This window comes from Mesoplodon densirostris, chromosome 15 (assembly GCF_025265405.1).
Source record: "Mesoplodon densirostris isolate mMesDen1 chromosome 15, mMesDen1 primary haplotype, whole genome shotgun sequence".
In the NCBI taxonomy this organism is placed as follows: domain Eukaryota; kingdom Metazoa; phylum Chordata; class Mammalia; order Artiodactyla; family Ziphiidae; genus Mesoplodon; species Mesoplodon densirostris.
In genome coordinates, this window is record NC_082675.1 from 513043 (window position 1) to 526786 (window position 13744).

Consider the following 13744-nt stretch of genomic DNA (forward strand, 5'->3'; position numbering starts at 1 on the left):
GGCAGGTGCCGTCCTCACGCAGATCGGCATCTGGGTGGGTCCTCCCCATGACCCAGGGGAGTCTAGAGCTGAAGTGACCACCAGTGCCCCCGACTGAGCTGGGGTTTGAACCTGCCTATCTGAGCGCAGAGCTCAGAGGCGACAGCATGGCCTGTCGGTTCATGGAGTAGCATAAACCGAGTGAGGTTTCTTTAAGAGTACAGGTTAGTTCAAAATGGGAGAATCTGTTGATAGAACTCACCATAATGGTCGTTCCATGTGGCAAGACTTAATGACCATCTCAGTAGGTGCTGAAAAGGTATTTGATAAAACTCAGAATTCTCGATTCAAAAAATACAAAACAGGCAAGCCGAAACAAACGAGGAGTAGGAAGATACTTATTTAGGAATGTAGTTCAAACCTCCTATTTAAATGGTAGAGATGATGAATGGAAGTCCTCCCCTGTTGGAGAGCATCTCCATGCGTGTGCCTTCACGTAGAGGTGGTGGTAATTTCTATGCAGGGGAGCACCCTCTCTGCGCTGCTCCTCACACGGCCTTTCTCACTCCCCCGTGCTTAGCTCCTTCTCCATCAGCACCGTGGAGGCCCTCCTCATCCTTTGTGACCGTGTGTATGTACCAGCATTGCATTAACCAACCCATAGTGATTGACATTTAGGTGGTTTCTAATTTTTTGAAATTGCAAACAATGCTGCAGGGAATGTTTTGTGTCTTGGTATACTTTTGTGGGTAAATCCTTAACTGTCAAATTATTGGGTAAAAGGTTTTATGTTAGTTGATATGTATTGCCCTCCACATAGGATGGACTGGTTTACATTCCAGTTAGCAGTCTGTAAGAACCTTGGCAGCATTAGAAATAATGAAAATTGAATCTTTGTCCTCTGATAGGTGAAAAAAAAAACAGTACTTCCTAACAATAAGCGCCTCTTTGTGTGTTGGCTGTTTGGGTGTCTTTGTTAGTCTTTGTCCATTTTTCTGTTGGTTGTCTTTTTGCTGTGTTGGTACTGTATATGAGGAAGTTATCCCCTTCTAGTATTTTTGCAAATAACTTTTTCTTAGTTTGCCGTGACTTGTTTCCTGGCATACTTTTTGCTGCACATCAGTTTTTTTGTTTGTTTGTTTTTGGCTGTGTTGCGCAGCTTGCAGGATCTTAGTTCCCTGACCAGGGATCGAACCCGTGCCCACTGCAGTGGAAGCACAGTCTTTTTTTAATTCAATTTTAAAAATATTTATTTATTTGGCTGTGCCAGGTCTTAGTTGCGGCACATGGGGTCTTCATTGCTGAGTGCAGACTCTTCGTTGTGGCATGCAGGATCTTTAGTTGCCGAACGCGGGCTCCTTAGTTGTGGCATGTGGGCTCTGAGTTGCAGCATGCAGGACCTAGTTCCCTGACCAGGGATCGAACCCGGGCCCCCTGCATTGCGAGTGCGGAGTCTTAACCACTGGACCCCCAGGGAAGTCCCGGAAGCGCAGTTTTAACCACTGGACCGCCAGGGAATTCCCTGCACATCAGATTTGAATGTTTACAGTCAGAACTTTCAGTTTTTGCTGTTACTTCTTTTGGGGCTCATGTCATATTTGAGAGGATCTCCCCGTTTGAAGGATATAAGTAAATTCACCTCTGTTTTCTTCTTATGCTAAAAGTAAGAGATAGTGTAAAAAGTATTAAAGAGTTGTGGTTTTTTCTGTGTAAATCTAATCCACTTGGAATGTTTTGGATGGAGGCGAGAGGTGGGAGTGAGCCTCTTTGTAGACAGCTGGCCAGTTTTCTCAAATTGCTTATTTTGTAGTCTGTCTTTTCCCCACTGGTTGGAATGCTACCTTATTGTGGTGCTTCTTAAATATCTATAGACCCCACCTATGCTTGGACCAGTTCCTGGGCTGTGTTCTGTGTCATCAGCCCAGCTGCTGCTTTTCTCATTCTCAGTGGATCTAATTACGGCAGCTTTATAGTGTGTGTGACCATCTGGGAGGCCCCTAACTCTTCCTTGCTACTCGGGCTCACGTATCCTTCCTCTCGCATCCCAGCTTCATTCCGAGATGCTCCTCGCCCACCTTGTCCCTTGCCACTTTGGGATTTTGCACTAACTTTGTAGAATAACATAGAATATTAATCTGTAAGAGAAAGCCATGTTGATTCAGCGCCAAGGAATGGTGTCTTCCCTCATCTCCAGCCTCATTCAAGGCCACTTGGGAAGTTCTAGCTAACATGATGATATGAGAAAAAGAAGTAAGAGATACAAATATTGAAAAAATAGGAGAAATGTTGTTATTTGCAGGTGTTGGTTACACCTTGGAAAAATGCTGGAGAATCAACTGAAAAATTGCTATCATTATAAATTTATAAAAATATAAAATTATTAAAATAATTGGGGTTTAGAAATTGTCAGTTTCAAATACAAATATGAAAAATCAAGTTATCCTAGTATCACCAGTTATGAAATTAGTGGGAAAAGATAATATTTACAATATCAACAAAATAATAAAGTATCTAAGTATTAAATTTAAATGACAACAAAAATGGTTTAGACTCTAGATAAACACTACATAACTTCCTCTGTCGAGGGTCAGGCAACAGATGTGAATAAATGGGGGGAAGTGGCTCATTATCCCCTCAGTAATTTTAAATTTAAGGTAGTTCTAATTCAACAGGACTTTTTTCTTAACTTGAAGAAAAATTTCAAGGTTTATGTAAAAGAATTATCATGGGAGAATAGCCAGGAATATTGTGTGAAGCAGGTGTGAGGAGGAAGGACGTGCTCTGGTGGGTGTTTGGAAACGCCGTCGGGTCAGAGTCAGGCGTGCGCTTGGCCCTCACCCGGGGCCCCGTGGAGGCAGCGAGTCCCAGAGCCCGGGAGGCCTGTGCCGCAGCCGCGTGGCGGGGAGCCCTCGCTGTGTGATCGGCGTGGCCGCGCGGTGGGGAGCCCTCGCTGTGTGATGGGCGCGGCCTCTGGACGGCGATTTAAACATAATGTTTGTACTTTCTTTTCCTTCTCAGTCAAGTCAACCTGTAACTAAAACGAGACTTTTTAGCACACTTGATCCTGAACTCATGTTGAACCCAGAAACCTTACCGAGGGCCAGTGCCGTGGCTATGACCAAAGAATATTCCTTCCTGCGCACCAGCGTCCCTCGGGGGCCGAAGGTGGGCAGCTTAGGGCTCCTGGCACATCCTAAGGAGAAAAAAAGTTTCAAATCAAGCAAAATTCGGTCTCTGGCTGATTACAGAACTGAAGATTCCGACGCTCGGAATTCTGGTGGAAACGTTCCGGCTCCGGACTCTGCCAGGGCCTCCCTGGAGCAGAACCGAGGCAGTGGGACATCAGTGGTGTCCGAGCTCAGCCTGCGTCCCGAGGCCGACGCCCGCCTGGAGGATGCGTCCCTGACGGGGGACAGTGTGTCTGAGGCTGACGGGACCGAGAGTGACAGCTCCTCCTATAGCAGCGTCTCTGCCCGAGGGACGGCTGGCCTTCCGGTGGACACGGGGGGTGTGCGCCAGGCCCCCTCTGGGGTCAGCAGCCGGGAGATCGCCGCTGGTGCCCTGGGCCAGCTCCCCTCCATCTCGGATGTCCTCCAGGCCGCAGCCGCCGAGCACCAAGAGCAGAGGCAGAAGGTCAACGGGGAGACGCGGCGCCGGGCCGACAGCATCTGCAGCAGGTGGGTGACGCCGGGCCCACGAGGCACTGCCTTCCTCTCTGAGTCCCCCCCTTGGTCTTTAATGCTTCATTTATATGCACTCTGTCTCTTTGTAAGAAGTGGAATTGGGTCGGATGAGTAATCACTTGCAGTGTTAAGATATCCTCCTGCCTTCCAGGATCTGTGTAGACCTGTCTCTAAAACTGCACAGATGTGACGGGGGCTCACGTCTCCATGAGGACGTTCTGGCCATGTGGTGGCTGAAAAGGCCATGCTGTGGGCGGGAGTGTTTATCAGTAGCATGCCTAAGAGCTTTGGCTCGCTACCTAAATCTTTTTTACTTACTTTTTTAAACACTGGGGGAGATGAGCAGAGGGGTGTGGAATTCGGAGAGTGTGGATGGTGTCAAGGAAAGACAGTGATCGGTCATCTTCCCGCCGTCTGATCCTTTGTGCCTTTATCCTCCAGCGTGTCCGTGGAAAGCTCTGTTGCTGAAACTCATGATGAAATGTTGCAGGTTCTTAAAGAAAAAATGAGACTCGAAGGACAGCTGGAAGCTTTATCATTAGAGGCTAGTCAGGTAATGCAGATTTGATGGGTGTATCCATGTGCCATGTCTTTGAGAAGAATGTGCAGTTCCTGTTCGTGTGTACAAAGCTTTACACGTGTCTTTAGGAATAAGCTTTAGCAGCAGCCGCAGCAGCAGCACAGCAGCCTCGTCTTCTGTAGCTGTACGTTTTTGTCCGCTTGATTTGTCAGCCACAGAAGGAGGTGTGCTGGTTTTCCCGCTCCGTGTGGTTTCTCCCTGTATCTCCGTCAGGATCTGCCTGGGAGGCTTCCTAGCTCTGCTGTCAGAGACCTAACGGTCCATGACAATTAAATCTTTGGGGTGGATTTCACCTTGGTGAAATTGTCATCTTTGCCCCTTTAGTACTTCTTTGCTTTTTCTGATACGGATTTTGCTTTGTCTGGTTAGCATATGCCTAAAGAATCATTTTCCATCCCCTAATTTTCAGCTTTCCGATCAACAATTAGAGTAACTCAGTTCAGCTGCCTTTGATCCTCTGCACTTGGCACAGAGACGGGGGAGCACAAGGCACTGGGGGAGCTGAGGTCGAGGCAGGGGACTGTCCCTTCCCCTCAGGAGCCTGCGCTGTGCGGGCGGGGGAGCCGTGCACACGAGACTGCTTGCTCTGCTGAATGTGCTTCTCACGTCTGATGACTTTTTTGTTCACACGGTCCTGGGACACAGACTCTGTACATGAAACTCTAAACTGAAGAGGTGATTACCGCGGTGTCGGGGTTAATTTCAGTTGCACACGATTTTCACTTTGTCCTCCTGTAGAACGTGACCTCAGCAAGTGCGTGTCCACCTCCCCTGAGTTTGATGCCCTGAACAATCGAAGCACCTTAGCTGGCTTTTACTTTACCTCCTTATCCTCCTGGGATTTGATTTGCTCTTCGGTTGTGTCCAAGCCAAGATCTTTGTGGATTGTTACGGGTGCAAAACTTTTTGGCATTTCTGTGATTATGCTGATTATACTTATGACAAAATCTTATTGCGTTTGCTCAGTTAACTCAGTTTTTGGGGGTATTCTTCCGTTTGTTGAATTTATTGCTTGTCTTCACGACACTGGTCTTCAGCTATCGTGTGTTAACATGCAGCTGTCTGCTCTTCTTTGCATTTTGAAATGGCTGTACACACACACCCTGATAGGCTGACTTCAGGGTGGGTGGGAGATGCTGAAGGGTGGGTAGGGGTCGTGCCCTTTGCTCAGTGTCTGTTTTCAGCTGCCCCTGGGGCCTAGGGCTTCTCGAGGCCCCACCTCTCCTCTCCCTGCTGGGTGCTGTGGACAGTGGTCCCCGCGGCCCTGCCACGTAGCACAGACTGTGCCTCAGGCTGCTCCGTGCCCGGCGGCCCTGGCTGCAGCGCCTCCAAGCCTCTCCTGTGTAATGGCACCCTTTCCCCGCAGACGTGTTCTGTGGGTTTTGTTTTCCCCAGATTTGAATCTGGCTGCTCTTGGTCTTTTAGAGATCCCTCAGCACTCCGGGTATTCTCGCACTGTGTGTTTGTGCATGCTTGTGCGCTTTTTTGTTTTCTGGACCAATATGTTTTCCAGCGTCCTTGTGGGTGTGTGGGTGCTTGCAGAGCTTTTCCCACGTGCTGCCCTGCTCAGGTGCCACCGTGCAGAAACCGGGCAGACTCTGTATTCGCCCCTCCTACCTCTTGCGCCTGTTTGGAGAAGCCCCTTCTGTTTGGATACCTGTACTGCTCGAGGTGACTGAGTGTTGTGGAAACACGGTGCTTCCCTGTAAAGTCCCCGTGTCGGACACGTTGCTCTGTCTCATTGGCCGTGAGCCCTCGTAGCACGCAGGGTGGAGGCGACTTAGTTTCCTGAACGTCAGCGTGGCTGTGTGTGGGTCTTTCCAGGCACTTAAAGAAAAGGCCGAGCTGCAGGCGCAGCTGGCCGCCCTGCACACGAGGCTGCGGGCACAGCTGGAGCACAGCCACAGCAGCCAGCAGAGGCAGGACTCGCTCAGTTCGGAGGTGGACACCTTAAAGCAGTCTTGCTGGGACCTCGAGCAGGCAATGAGCGCTCTGCAGAACATTCTGGAAGCCAAGAATGCTAGCCTGGCCTCCTCCAACAGTGACCTGCGGTTGGCAGAGGGGCAGTACCAGAGACTCATGGCCAAAGTGGAGGAGATGCAGAGGAGCATCCTCAGCAAGGACAACACAGGTGAGCATCCCGCGTCGGCGCGTCTGTCCCTTAGCCGCGTGCAGGCGCCTGGGGCTGTGCCCCTGGTAGGGGTTGTCCCGTCTGCTCTGAGGACTGACCTTTGTCACGTCAGTGTGCTGGGCGTTATCCTCCCTTCTGATTGATACATGAAGTGTCCACTTGCCTAAAGTAGTGTTGTTTTTGGTTCAGCTTGAGGAATTCTGCACGTTTTTGCATGCGCATCAGGGGGGCGGCTTAGGTCTTAGAAATGGACTTTGAACCCCTGACTGTCAGAAGTAATCGTTTCCACTCTTCTGCCTTCTCAGTCCATTGTTGTTTGGGGGCTAGATCTGCCTGCTTATTCCAGAATTGCAGGTGCCATTTAAAATATTTAAAAGCAACACTTAGACTGTTGAGTAGTAGATCTTTATTTTCCCTTCCATAAGTTCAGGTTTTGGGTCTAGCTGGATCCCCGTGGGAACCCCCTCTGGAACGATAGACAGATGGAACAGCGGAGTCGGGGAACCTTGCTGGTGGGCCCGGCGTGGCGGACCCGTGTGTCCTTCCCTCGTGCTTTCTGCTCATCCTGGGGGCGCGTACTCCATTCCCAGAGCCCACGCTCCACACACGGCCGGCGCCAAGAAGTGTGGTCTGTGGGCTCACGACATCTCACTGTGCTGACGGGATGAGGGGGAGAGGAGGTGGGAGAATGGTGCTCAGAGCCCAGGGCGTGTCAGCCCAGACCCTGGTCCTTCAGCGCAGGCTGGAGAGATGACGTTCTCGTCCCCGAGGTCTGGGCGTCTGAGCCACGTGAGCGGGGCGCGGCGGGGCTGCTGTGAAGGACCACGTCTACCGATGTGGAGTCTTGGCCGTAAGGCTTGTGAGACGAGGTTTCAGATCTGATGAAATAAAGGAAAAGTGACAAACCGCTGTGGCAAAAACTTTATCCGGATCCTGGGGTGGGGAAAGCACCAGCTGAGAAATGAACAGCCGACTGACTTTAGTCTCTGAGCATTTTATGGTACCCAATCCCTTAAGAAAATTATAAAATCCAAGAAGCTCTGTATTGCTCTGGGTTGCAAGGCCTGGCCAGACCAGAGCTCGCAGGCAGCAGTCTGACCCGCACCCAGCACAGTGCCAGCCTCCCCACGCCTTGCTGTCGGTGTGTCTGCTGGCTGGGGGATTTGGGGGTGTGGGGGAGATGCTCCTGTTGCCATCCTAAAGCCCCATTGCTCTGAACTCTGAGGCACATCTGTCCCCAAGGATTTCCCATCAGGGGTCATGGATCCTATCGCGTTTTTTTGTTCTGTTTTAAATTTTTGGAAACTATCATTAGAATCATACGTGTTTTCTTAAATACTTGGTGTAATTTATTGCTAAAATAATTGCCTGGTTTTGTTTGTACTGTGATTGGGTTTCTGCTGATTTCCTGTCTGATCCCCTTCCCGCCCTGCCCTCAACAGTGACCGTATCAGCAGACCAGCAGGGTTCCGTGTGTGTACCATTCCTGAGCTCCCATGGCAACGCTGTGGACACACAGTCGATCTCATTGTTTGCAGATTGGCTAATTGTGAATTCCCCGACCCACTAAATGTATTTGTGCCCCCATCAGTACTCACAGCTCTTTCTGGTCATTGGCAGATAGGTGCAGAGCGGAGGAGGGTTGCGGTCACCTGATGTGCAGAAAGGCTCAGCCTTCTTGGTTCAGCACTAGTACCACAAGTGTCCTTTAATGGTCGATTTAGTGCCACGTTTTTTGCGTTTTTGTGCTTTTTGGGGTGGTTTTGCTCTTTATGATTAACCCCAAACACCGTGTGGTGTTCCTAAGTGCAGGAAGGCCGTGATGTGCTTTGTGGAGAAAATGCGGGCGATAGACAAGCTTCGCACAGGCACGAGGTACAGCGCTGTCGACTGACAGTTCAGTGTTAATGAACCAACAGAAAGAGAAACAAGGTGTCTTTCAGCAGAAGCTCACGTAAAACAAGGTTGATCAGTTGATGAGCAGTGACCAGACCCTAACCGGGATGCCCGGGAGCTGTGGCTCGGCGCTTGCGGTTGCATATAAGGCATCGTGCCGAGGAGGAGGAGACCCAGCGTGCGCCGCTGTCTGCGGAGCCGGCTTGACGGGACCTTTGGTGCGGCCGGGCTCCCCTGAGCGACTCTGCTTGCTTGTTTCAGTGCATGACCTGCGGCAGCAGATGATAGCCTTGCAGAGCCAGCTGCAGCAGGTGCAGCTGGAGCGCACGACGCTGACCAGCAAGCTGAAGGCGTCCCAGGCCGAGATTGCATCCCTGCAGAGTGTCCGGCAGTGGTACCAGCAGCAGCTCGCCCTGGCCCAGGAGGCCCGGGTCCGGCTGCAGGGCGAGATGGCCCACATCCAGGTACAGCCCCCGCGGTGGCCAGCGGCTCATGCTGGACATCTGGTGTGGAACACTTGCTTTGTCCCTAAAGTGAAGCGACTTTTCTGAGTTGAGATTTCACCCACAGGTTTTTTGAAAATCTGCTGAGCACCCGTCTAGCCCACACCCCACCACATGGGCAGGGAGGCCCTGCGGGCAGGGGTCACCGCCTTCTGTGACCTTCTGACACAGGGAGTTTCACAGCTTCTGCTTGAGCATTTTAAATACTAAAATCCCCCTCTCTGGGACGTCCTGTGTTCCTCGCTCTGAGTCATACATCCCGTCCCCTCTCTGGAGTCCCTTTTTGTCGTTGGAACCCAGCTGTCAAATCCACGCCTGCGGGGGTCTCGGGCCGCTTGCTCCCCGGCTTTCCCGCGCCGTCACCGCCTCCTGTGGCGCGTTTCTTACGTGCACAGAGCGCAGCACACGCCACCTCCTGGCAGAGCTCTCCGGCTGCCTGGTCACCAGATCCTCCCAGAGAACACTCGTTTCCCATATCCTCGCTTTCTTCCTGTGTTGTTAGGGTACCAGAGTGTCAGCCTCTGATTCTGCATGAGTGGGAACAGGTGTGAGTCCAGGTCTGCAGGGTGACCGGGGCCGAGGCGAGCTCTCGGGAGCAGTAGGCAAGATGCTGAAATGCACTTTGCTCCAAATCTCAGTGTTTGGACTAATTGGACCGATTGTGAGGGTGCTGATGGTGCCTTGGTCAGCCTGTCTTCTTTTTGAATTTTGCTGTGCGTTTTATTTTATCTCCCCACTTTTTTTTTATCCAGGTAAAATATTGTACCTTTTTTGTTACAATATTCAAAACATTGAAACTTTACTTCTCAAGTAGAGGACGTAAAGTACTAACTCCACCAAATGCTCCTTTTTAAAAAAACCTAAAGTCTACAAATATACAAAATAGAATTTAGAAAAATCTGTTGTATGCTATTTATTTATTTATTTATTTATTTATTTATTTATTGCTGTGTTGGGTCTTCGTTGCTGCACGCAGGCTTTCTCTAGTTGCGGTGAGCTGGGGCTACGGTTTGTTGCGGTGCACGGGCTTCTCATTGCGGTGGCTTCTCTTGTTGCGGACCACAAACTCTAGGCACGCGGGCTTCAGTAGTTGTGGCTCACGGGCTCCCGAGCGCAGGCTCAGTAGTTGTGGTGCACGGACTTAGTTGCCCCACGGCGTGTGGGGTCTTCCCGGACCCGGGCTCGAACCCATGTCCTGTGCATTGGCAGGCGGATTCTTAAGCACTGCGCCACCAGGGAAGTCCTTATGTTGTGTGTTTTTTAAGCTAGAGGACCTGGCTTAAATACGTCCTTAGCATAAATAAGCATTTGTTCTACTTACCATGTGCTTGGAAATAATTGCAAGTCAGTGCAATTTTGAAGCTGTCGTGCATTTTATTTGAGGCATAAAATATTTAAAGAAGCCAGATTTATATCCTGAGCTAAGTCAGAAATGGCATTTGGAAGACAGAAATGGAGAAAGAGTCCAAGGGAATGGCAGTTTGAGAACCATAACTGCTTTTTTCAAATACCTTTGACACCCAGGTTCAGCATTCCTTAATTACCATGTGTGATACATTTTCACCCCCTTTTTCGAGTAACATGGAAGTGTCCCAGGAATGTTCAGGCTGGAGAAGAACGCAGGGTAGTCTTTATTCTTTTGTTGCCTTGAGGTGAAGTCCCGGCGAACGACGCCTTTCCTTGCTCTGGGCAGCTTCCATCTTAGACCCTGAAGCTCACAGCTTCTGGTCGCATTGGGCACCTGTAAGTCTAGGTGCGTTCACGTCGGCTCTGAAAGGGACGTGCTCGCAGGTCTGCACGGCCTGGGTCAGACTGGGGCGGATGCCAGTGCCACTTCCTGGGAATGGCCAGGGTCAACCTGGTGCGTGACCAGGACAGTCGGGGACTGAGAGGGCAGGGCCTAAGGTGTGTCTGGCCATGGGTCAGTTTATCTGATGGACAGATTCCTGGCTGTCCCTGCCGCCCAGATGAGGCCCCTCATCTCCGGACTCAGGGATGCCCTTTCAGTGGGAACTGTCACGTAGGTCTTGCAACAAACCTCACCATCGTGGGGGTGGTGAGCGCTGACTTCTGGGCTGCCGGCTGCTCCTCATAGGTACACAGACCCAGGTGGCCTGAGTGTCATGGTGGCTGCCAGGAGGGTGGGCAGGGAGGCCCTGCGGGGGCAGTGGTCCTGGGGAGCGGCCCTCCCCAGGGCCAGCGCCGTACAGAGACCCTCACCCTGGTGGCCTCAGGGACTGGCTGGGCTGTGCTTGTGCTTGGAATCTGGCAACCTTCGACTTGTGGTGTTTTTCTTTGAAGATTGGACAGATGAGCCAGGCGGGCCTCCTGGAGCACCTGAAGCTTGAGAATGTGTCCCTGTCCCACCAGCTGACGGAGACCCAGCAGAGGTCTATCAAGGAGAAGGAGCGCATCGCTGCCCAGCTCCAGGGCATCGAGGTGGGGCCGTGCTTCTGGGGCTGCGGGGTGTCAGTTGTCTTGGGGTTTGTGGGTTTGTGGTTTGTTTTTTTTTTTTGACATTGATCAAGGTTAGGACAATATATCAATACATACACCTATATGTAAACATTAGTACTACAAATGTGCGTACCTATGCGTATCTTTTAAAATACTCCTTTGAACCATGTGCAGTGATTTAAGGTTTCGGGATTCTGTTCCTCGTGTTCCCCGGATGCTCATCCCCTCCCTCGCCTCTGCATTGTCAGAGGTAACCTGGGCCTTCCTCTGAACTGCCCAGTTCTGGCCTCAGCCTGTGTTACCACTTCACGCTCCAACAGCCACGTGGACTGGTTAGGACCGTGTCCAGCCGCCTCTGTGGATTATCCCAGGGTAGGGAGATGCAGTGGCTTTGACCTGTGCTCTTTGTCAGCTGTGAGACCCTGGACTTAATATCTTAACTCTCTGGGCTTTGTTCCCTTTTCATTAAATATGGATAACAATACCTACTTAATAGACTTGTTGGGAAAAGTAAAGAAGAAAAGGGGTACACGGCATCCTGGCATTGTGTACCGAGAACCTCACGGTCACACAGAAGGTCGGTGTTCTGTGACTGTGGTCTCCCATCTCCCCGCTTCTCTGCACGTGCTCCTTTGTCCTCACAGATGACGTGGATGATGAAAGACAGTCGTGTTGTGTCAAACACATGCTTCAAGGGCTCAGTGTCAAAGAACTAAAAAGATTCTAAGTTATAAGCTAATGTTTTTTCCCTAAGAAAACTCCTAGATGTTGGGTCTTATCTACATAGTCAGGATGTAAGGAATGCCATATTTGCCCCACGGCCCCTGGTCTGTAGTCTTACCAAGTGGCATCCGGAAGTAATCTTGTGGGAGTTCCCTGGTGGTCCAGTGGTAAAGAATCCGCCTTCCAGTGCAGAGGACCTGGGTTCTATCCCTGGTGACGGAACTAAGATCCCACATGCCGTGGGGCAACTAAGCCTGCGCACCACAGCTACTGAGCTCGCACGCCTCAACTAGAGAGCCTGTGTGCCGCAACGAAAGATCCTGCATGCCACGACTAAGACCCGATGCAGCCAAAAATAAATAAGTAATCTTTTAAAAAAAAAAAAAAAAAAAAAGGAAGTAATCTTGTGAAAGAGAATGTGCCGTGTATCACACCCCGAACAGCCTGTCTTCACGCAGGTGGCGGCGGCGGCGGCTGTGGCGGTTTTATTCACCACTTTATCCCAGTTCTTAAAACTGGGTTGTCTGCTTGCTTCTCTCTTCAGCCAGGCCCGAGGGTCGGCAGGGGAACCGTGTGTGGAGGAATCGGCCGGTGGCCTGTCTTGGCAGTGGGAGGGCGCCAGCTTTCTGCCCCCGTCCCCTCGGGCCCTCTCTCTGTGGGTCATGGACAGGATAGTGATGGGGACGATGGCTTCTCTCCAGGGCGGTGGGTTTGCCCGCTGAGGCTGTAGCTACAGGTTATCCTGCTTTTTAAAAAATGCTCTGTCTTCTGGGCCCAGGCTGACATGTTGGACCAGGAAGCTGCCTTTGTGCAGATTCAAGAGGCGAAGTCGATGGTGGAGGAGGACCTGCAGAGGAGGCTGGAGGAGTTTGAAGATGAGAAGGAGCAGCTGCAGAAGACGGTGGCCTCAGCAGCGGCCCTGGAGCAGCAGCTGGAGCAGGCAAGCCCCTCGGTGGCTCTTGTCGCTGCCCTGGGGCCGCGGCCAGCCTCACGGGGCTCGTTTGTGCTGGTCTGTCAGTCATGTCGTCAGACCCGGCAGGGGTTCACTTCAGCTCGTGGTCTTCTGTGCCGCAGCTTTACGCAGAAGGCTGCCTCCAGAGCATCGGTCCAGACTGTTTAAAACCCAAGCACGGAAAAAGTACAAACTCTTGGAGCACACGGTGTTTTCGTTCAAGTGCGGTTACATTGACTGTGGTTCCTTTTTTCCTAGGTGAAGCTGACTTTGCATCAGCGAGACCAGCAGCTTGAGGCTTTGCAGCAGGAGCACCTGGACCTGTTGAAGCAGTTCACCTCGACGCAGGAGACTTTGCAGAGCAGGGAGCAGGCCCTCGGGGACCTGCAGGTACACTACGACGAGCTGCAGGCCAGGCTGGATGAGCTGCAGGGGGAGGCCGCCGCCAGGGACGACGCCATCCGTTTCCTGCAGAACGAGAAGATCGTCTTGGAGGTGGCTGTGCAGGCATCCCGGAGCGGCAGGGAGGAGCTTGATAGAGAGGCGAAGTGCCGGGGAGAGGGTGCCCGGGACACGCCAGAAACTTTAGAGCAGCTGACACAGGAATTAGCCATCAGGTCCAGCCAGGTAATGCACTTTGCGGTCACTTTGCTACGAGTGGAGATCACATATACAAGAAGTAACGCTGATTGTTTGGTCCTTTGTTTTGTTTGTTTGGTTCGTTTTTTTTTTGTGTGTGTGTGTTTTGTTTTTTTGGTACGCGGGCCCGTCACTGTTGTGGCCTCTCCCGTTGCGGAGCACAGGCTCCGGACGCGCAGGCTCAGCGGCCATGGCTCACGG

The 13744-nt window shown here is 51.5% G+C and overlaps 1 protein-coding gene and 1 non-coding gene across 6 annotated transcripts in view; one reads left to right on the forward strand and one right to left on the reverse strand.

Moving 5' to 3' along the window:
* Positions 1-13744, forward strand: part of GOLGA3 (golgin A3) — a 43716-nt gene that overhangs the window by 11646 nt on the left and 18326 nt on the right. For 3 of the 5 annotated variants that reach the window (XM_060119753.1, XM_060119756.1, XM_060119754.1), the window contains exons 5-11: positions 2998-3656; positions 4104-4215; positions 6067-6373; positions 8531-8733; positions 11074-11211; positions 12731-12892; positions 13163-13531. In XM_060119753.1, coding sequence (XP_059975736.1) covers positions 2998-3656; positions 4104-4215; positions 6067-6373; positions 8531-8733; positions 11074-11211; positions 12731-12892; positions 13163-13531 — 1950 coding nt within the window. The remainder of the gene's footprint in view (positions 1-2997; positions 3657-4103; positions 4216-6066; positions 6374-8530; positions 8734-11073; positions 11212-12730; positions 12893-13162; positions 13532-13744) is intronic. The other 2 variants (XM_060119755.1, XM_060119757.1) reach the window with 2 other exon arrangements.
* Positions 1384-1456, reverse strand: TRNAA-CGC (transfer RNA alanine (anticodon CGC)). Its single transcript has one exon. It is a non-coding gene; the product is annotated as a tRNA-Ala (tRNA).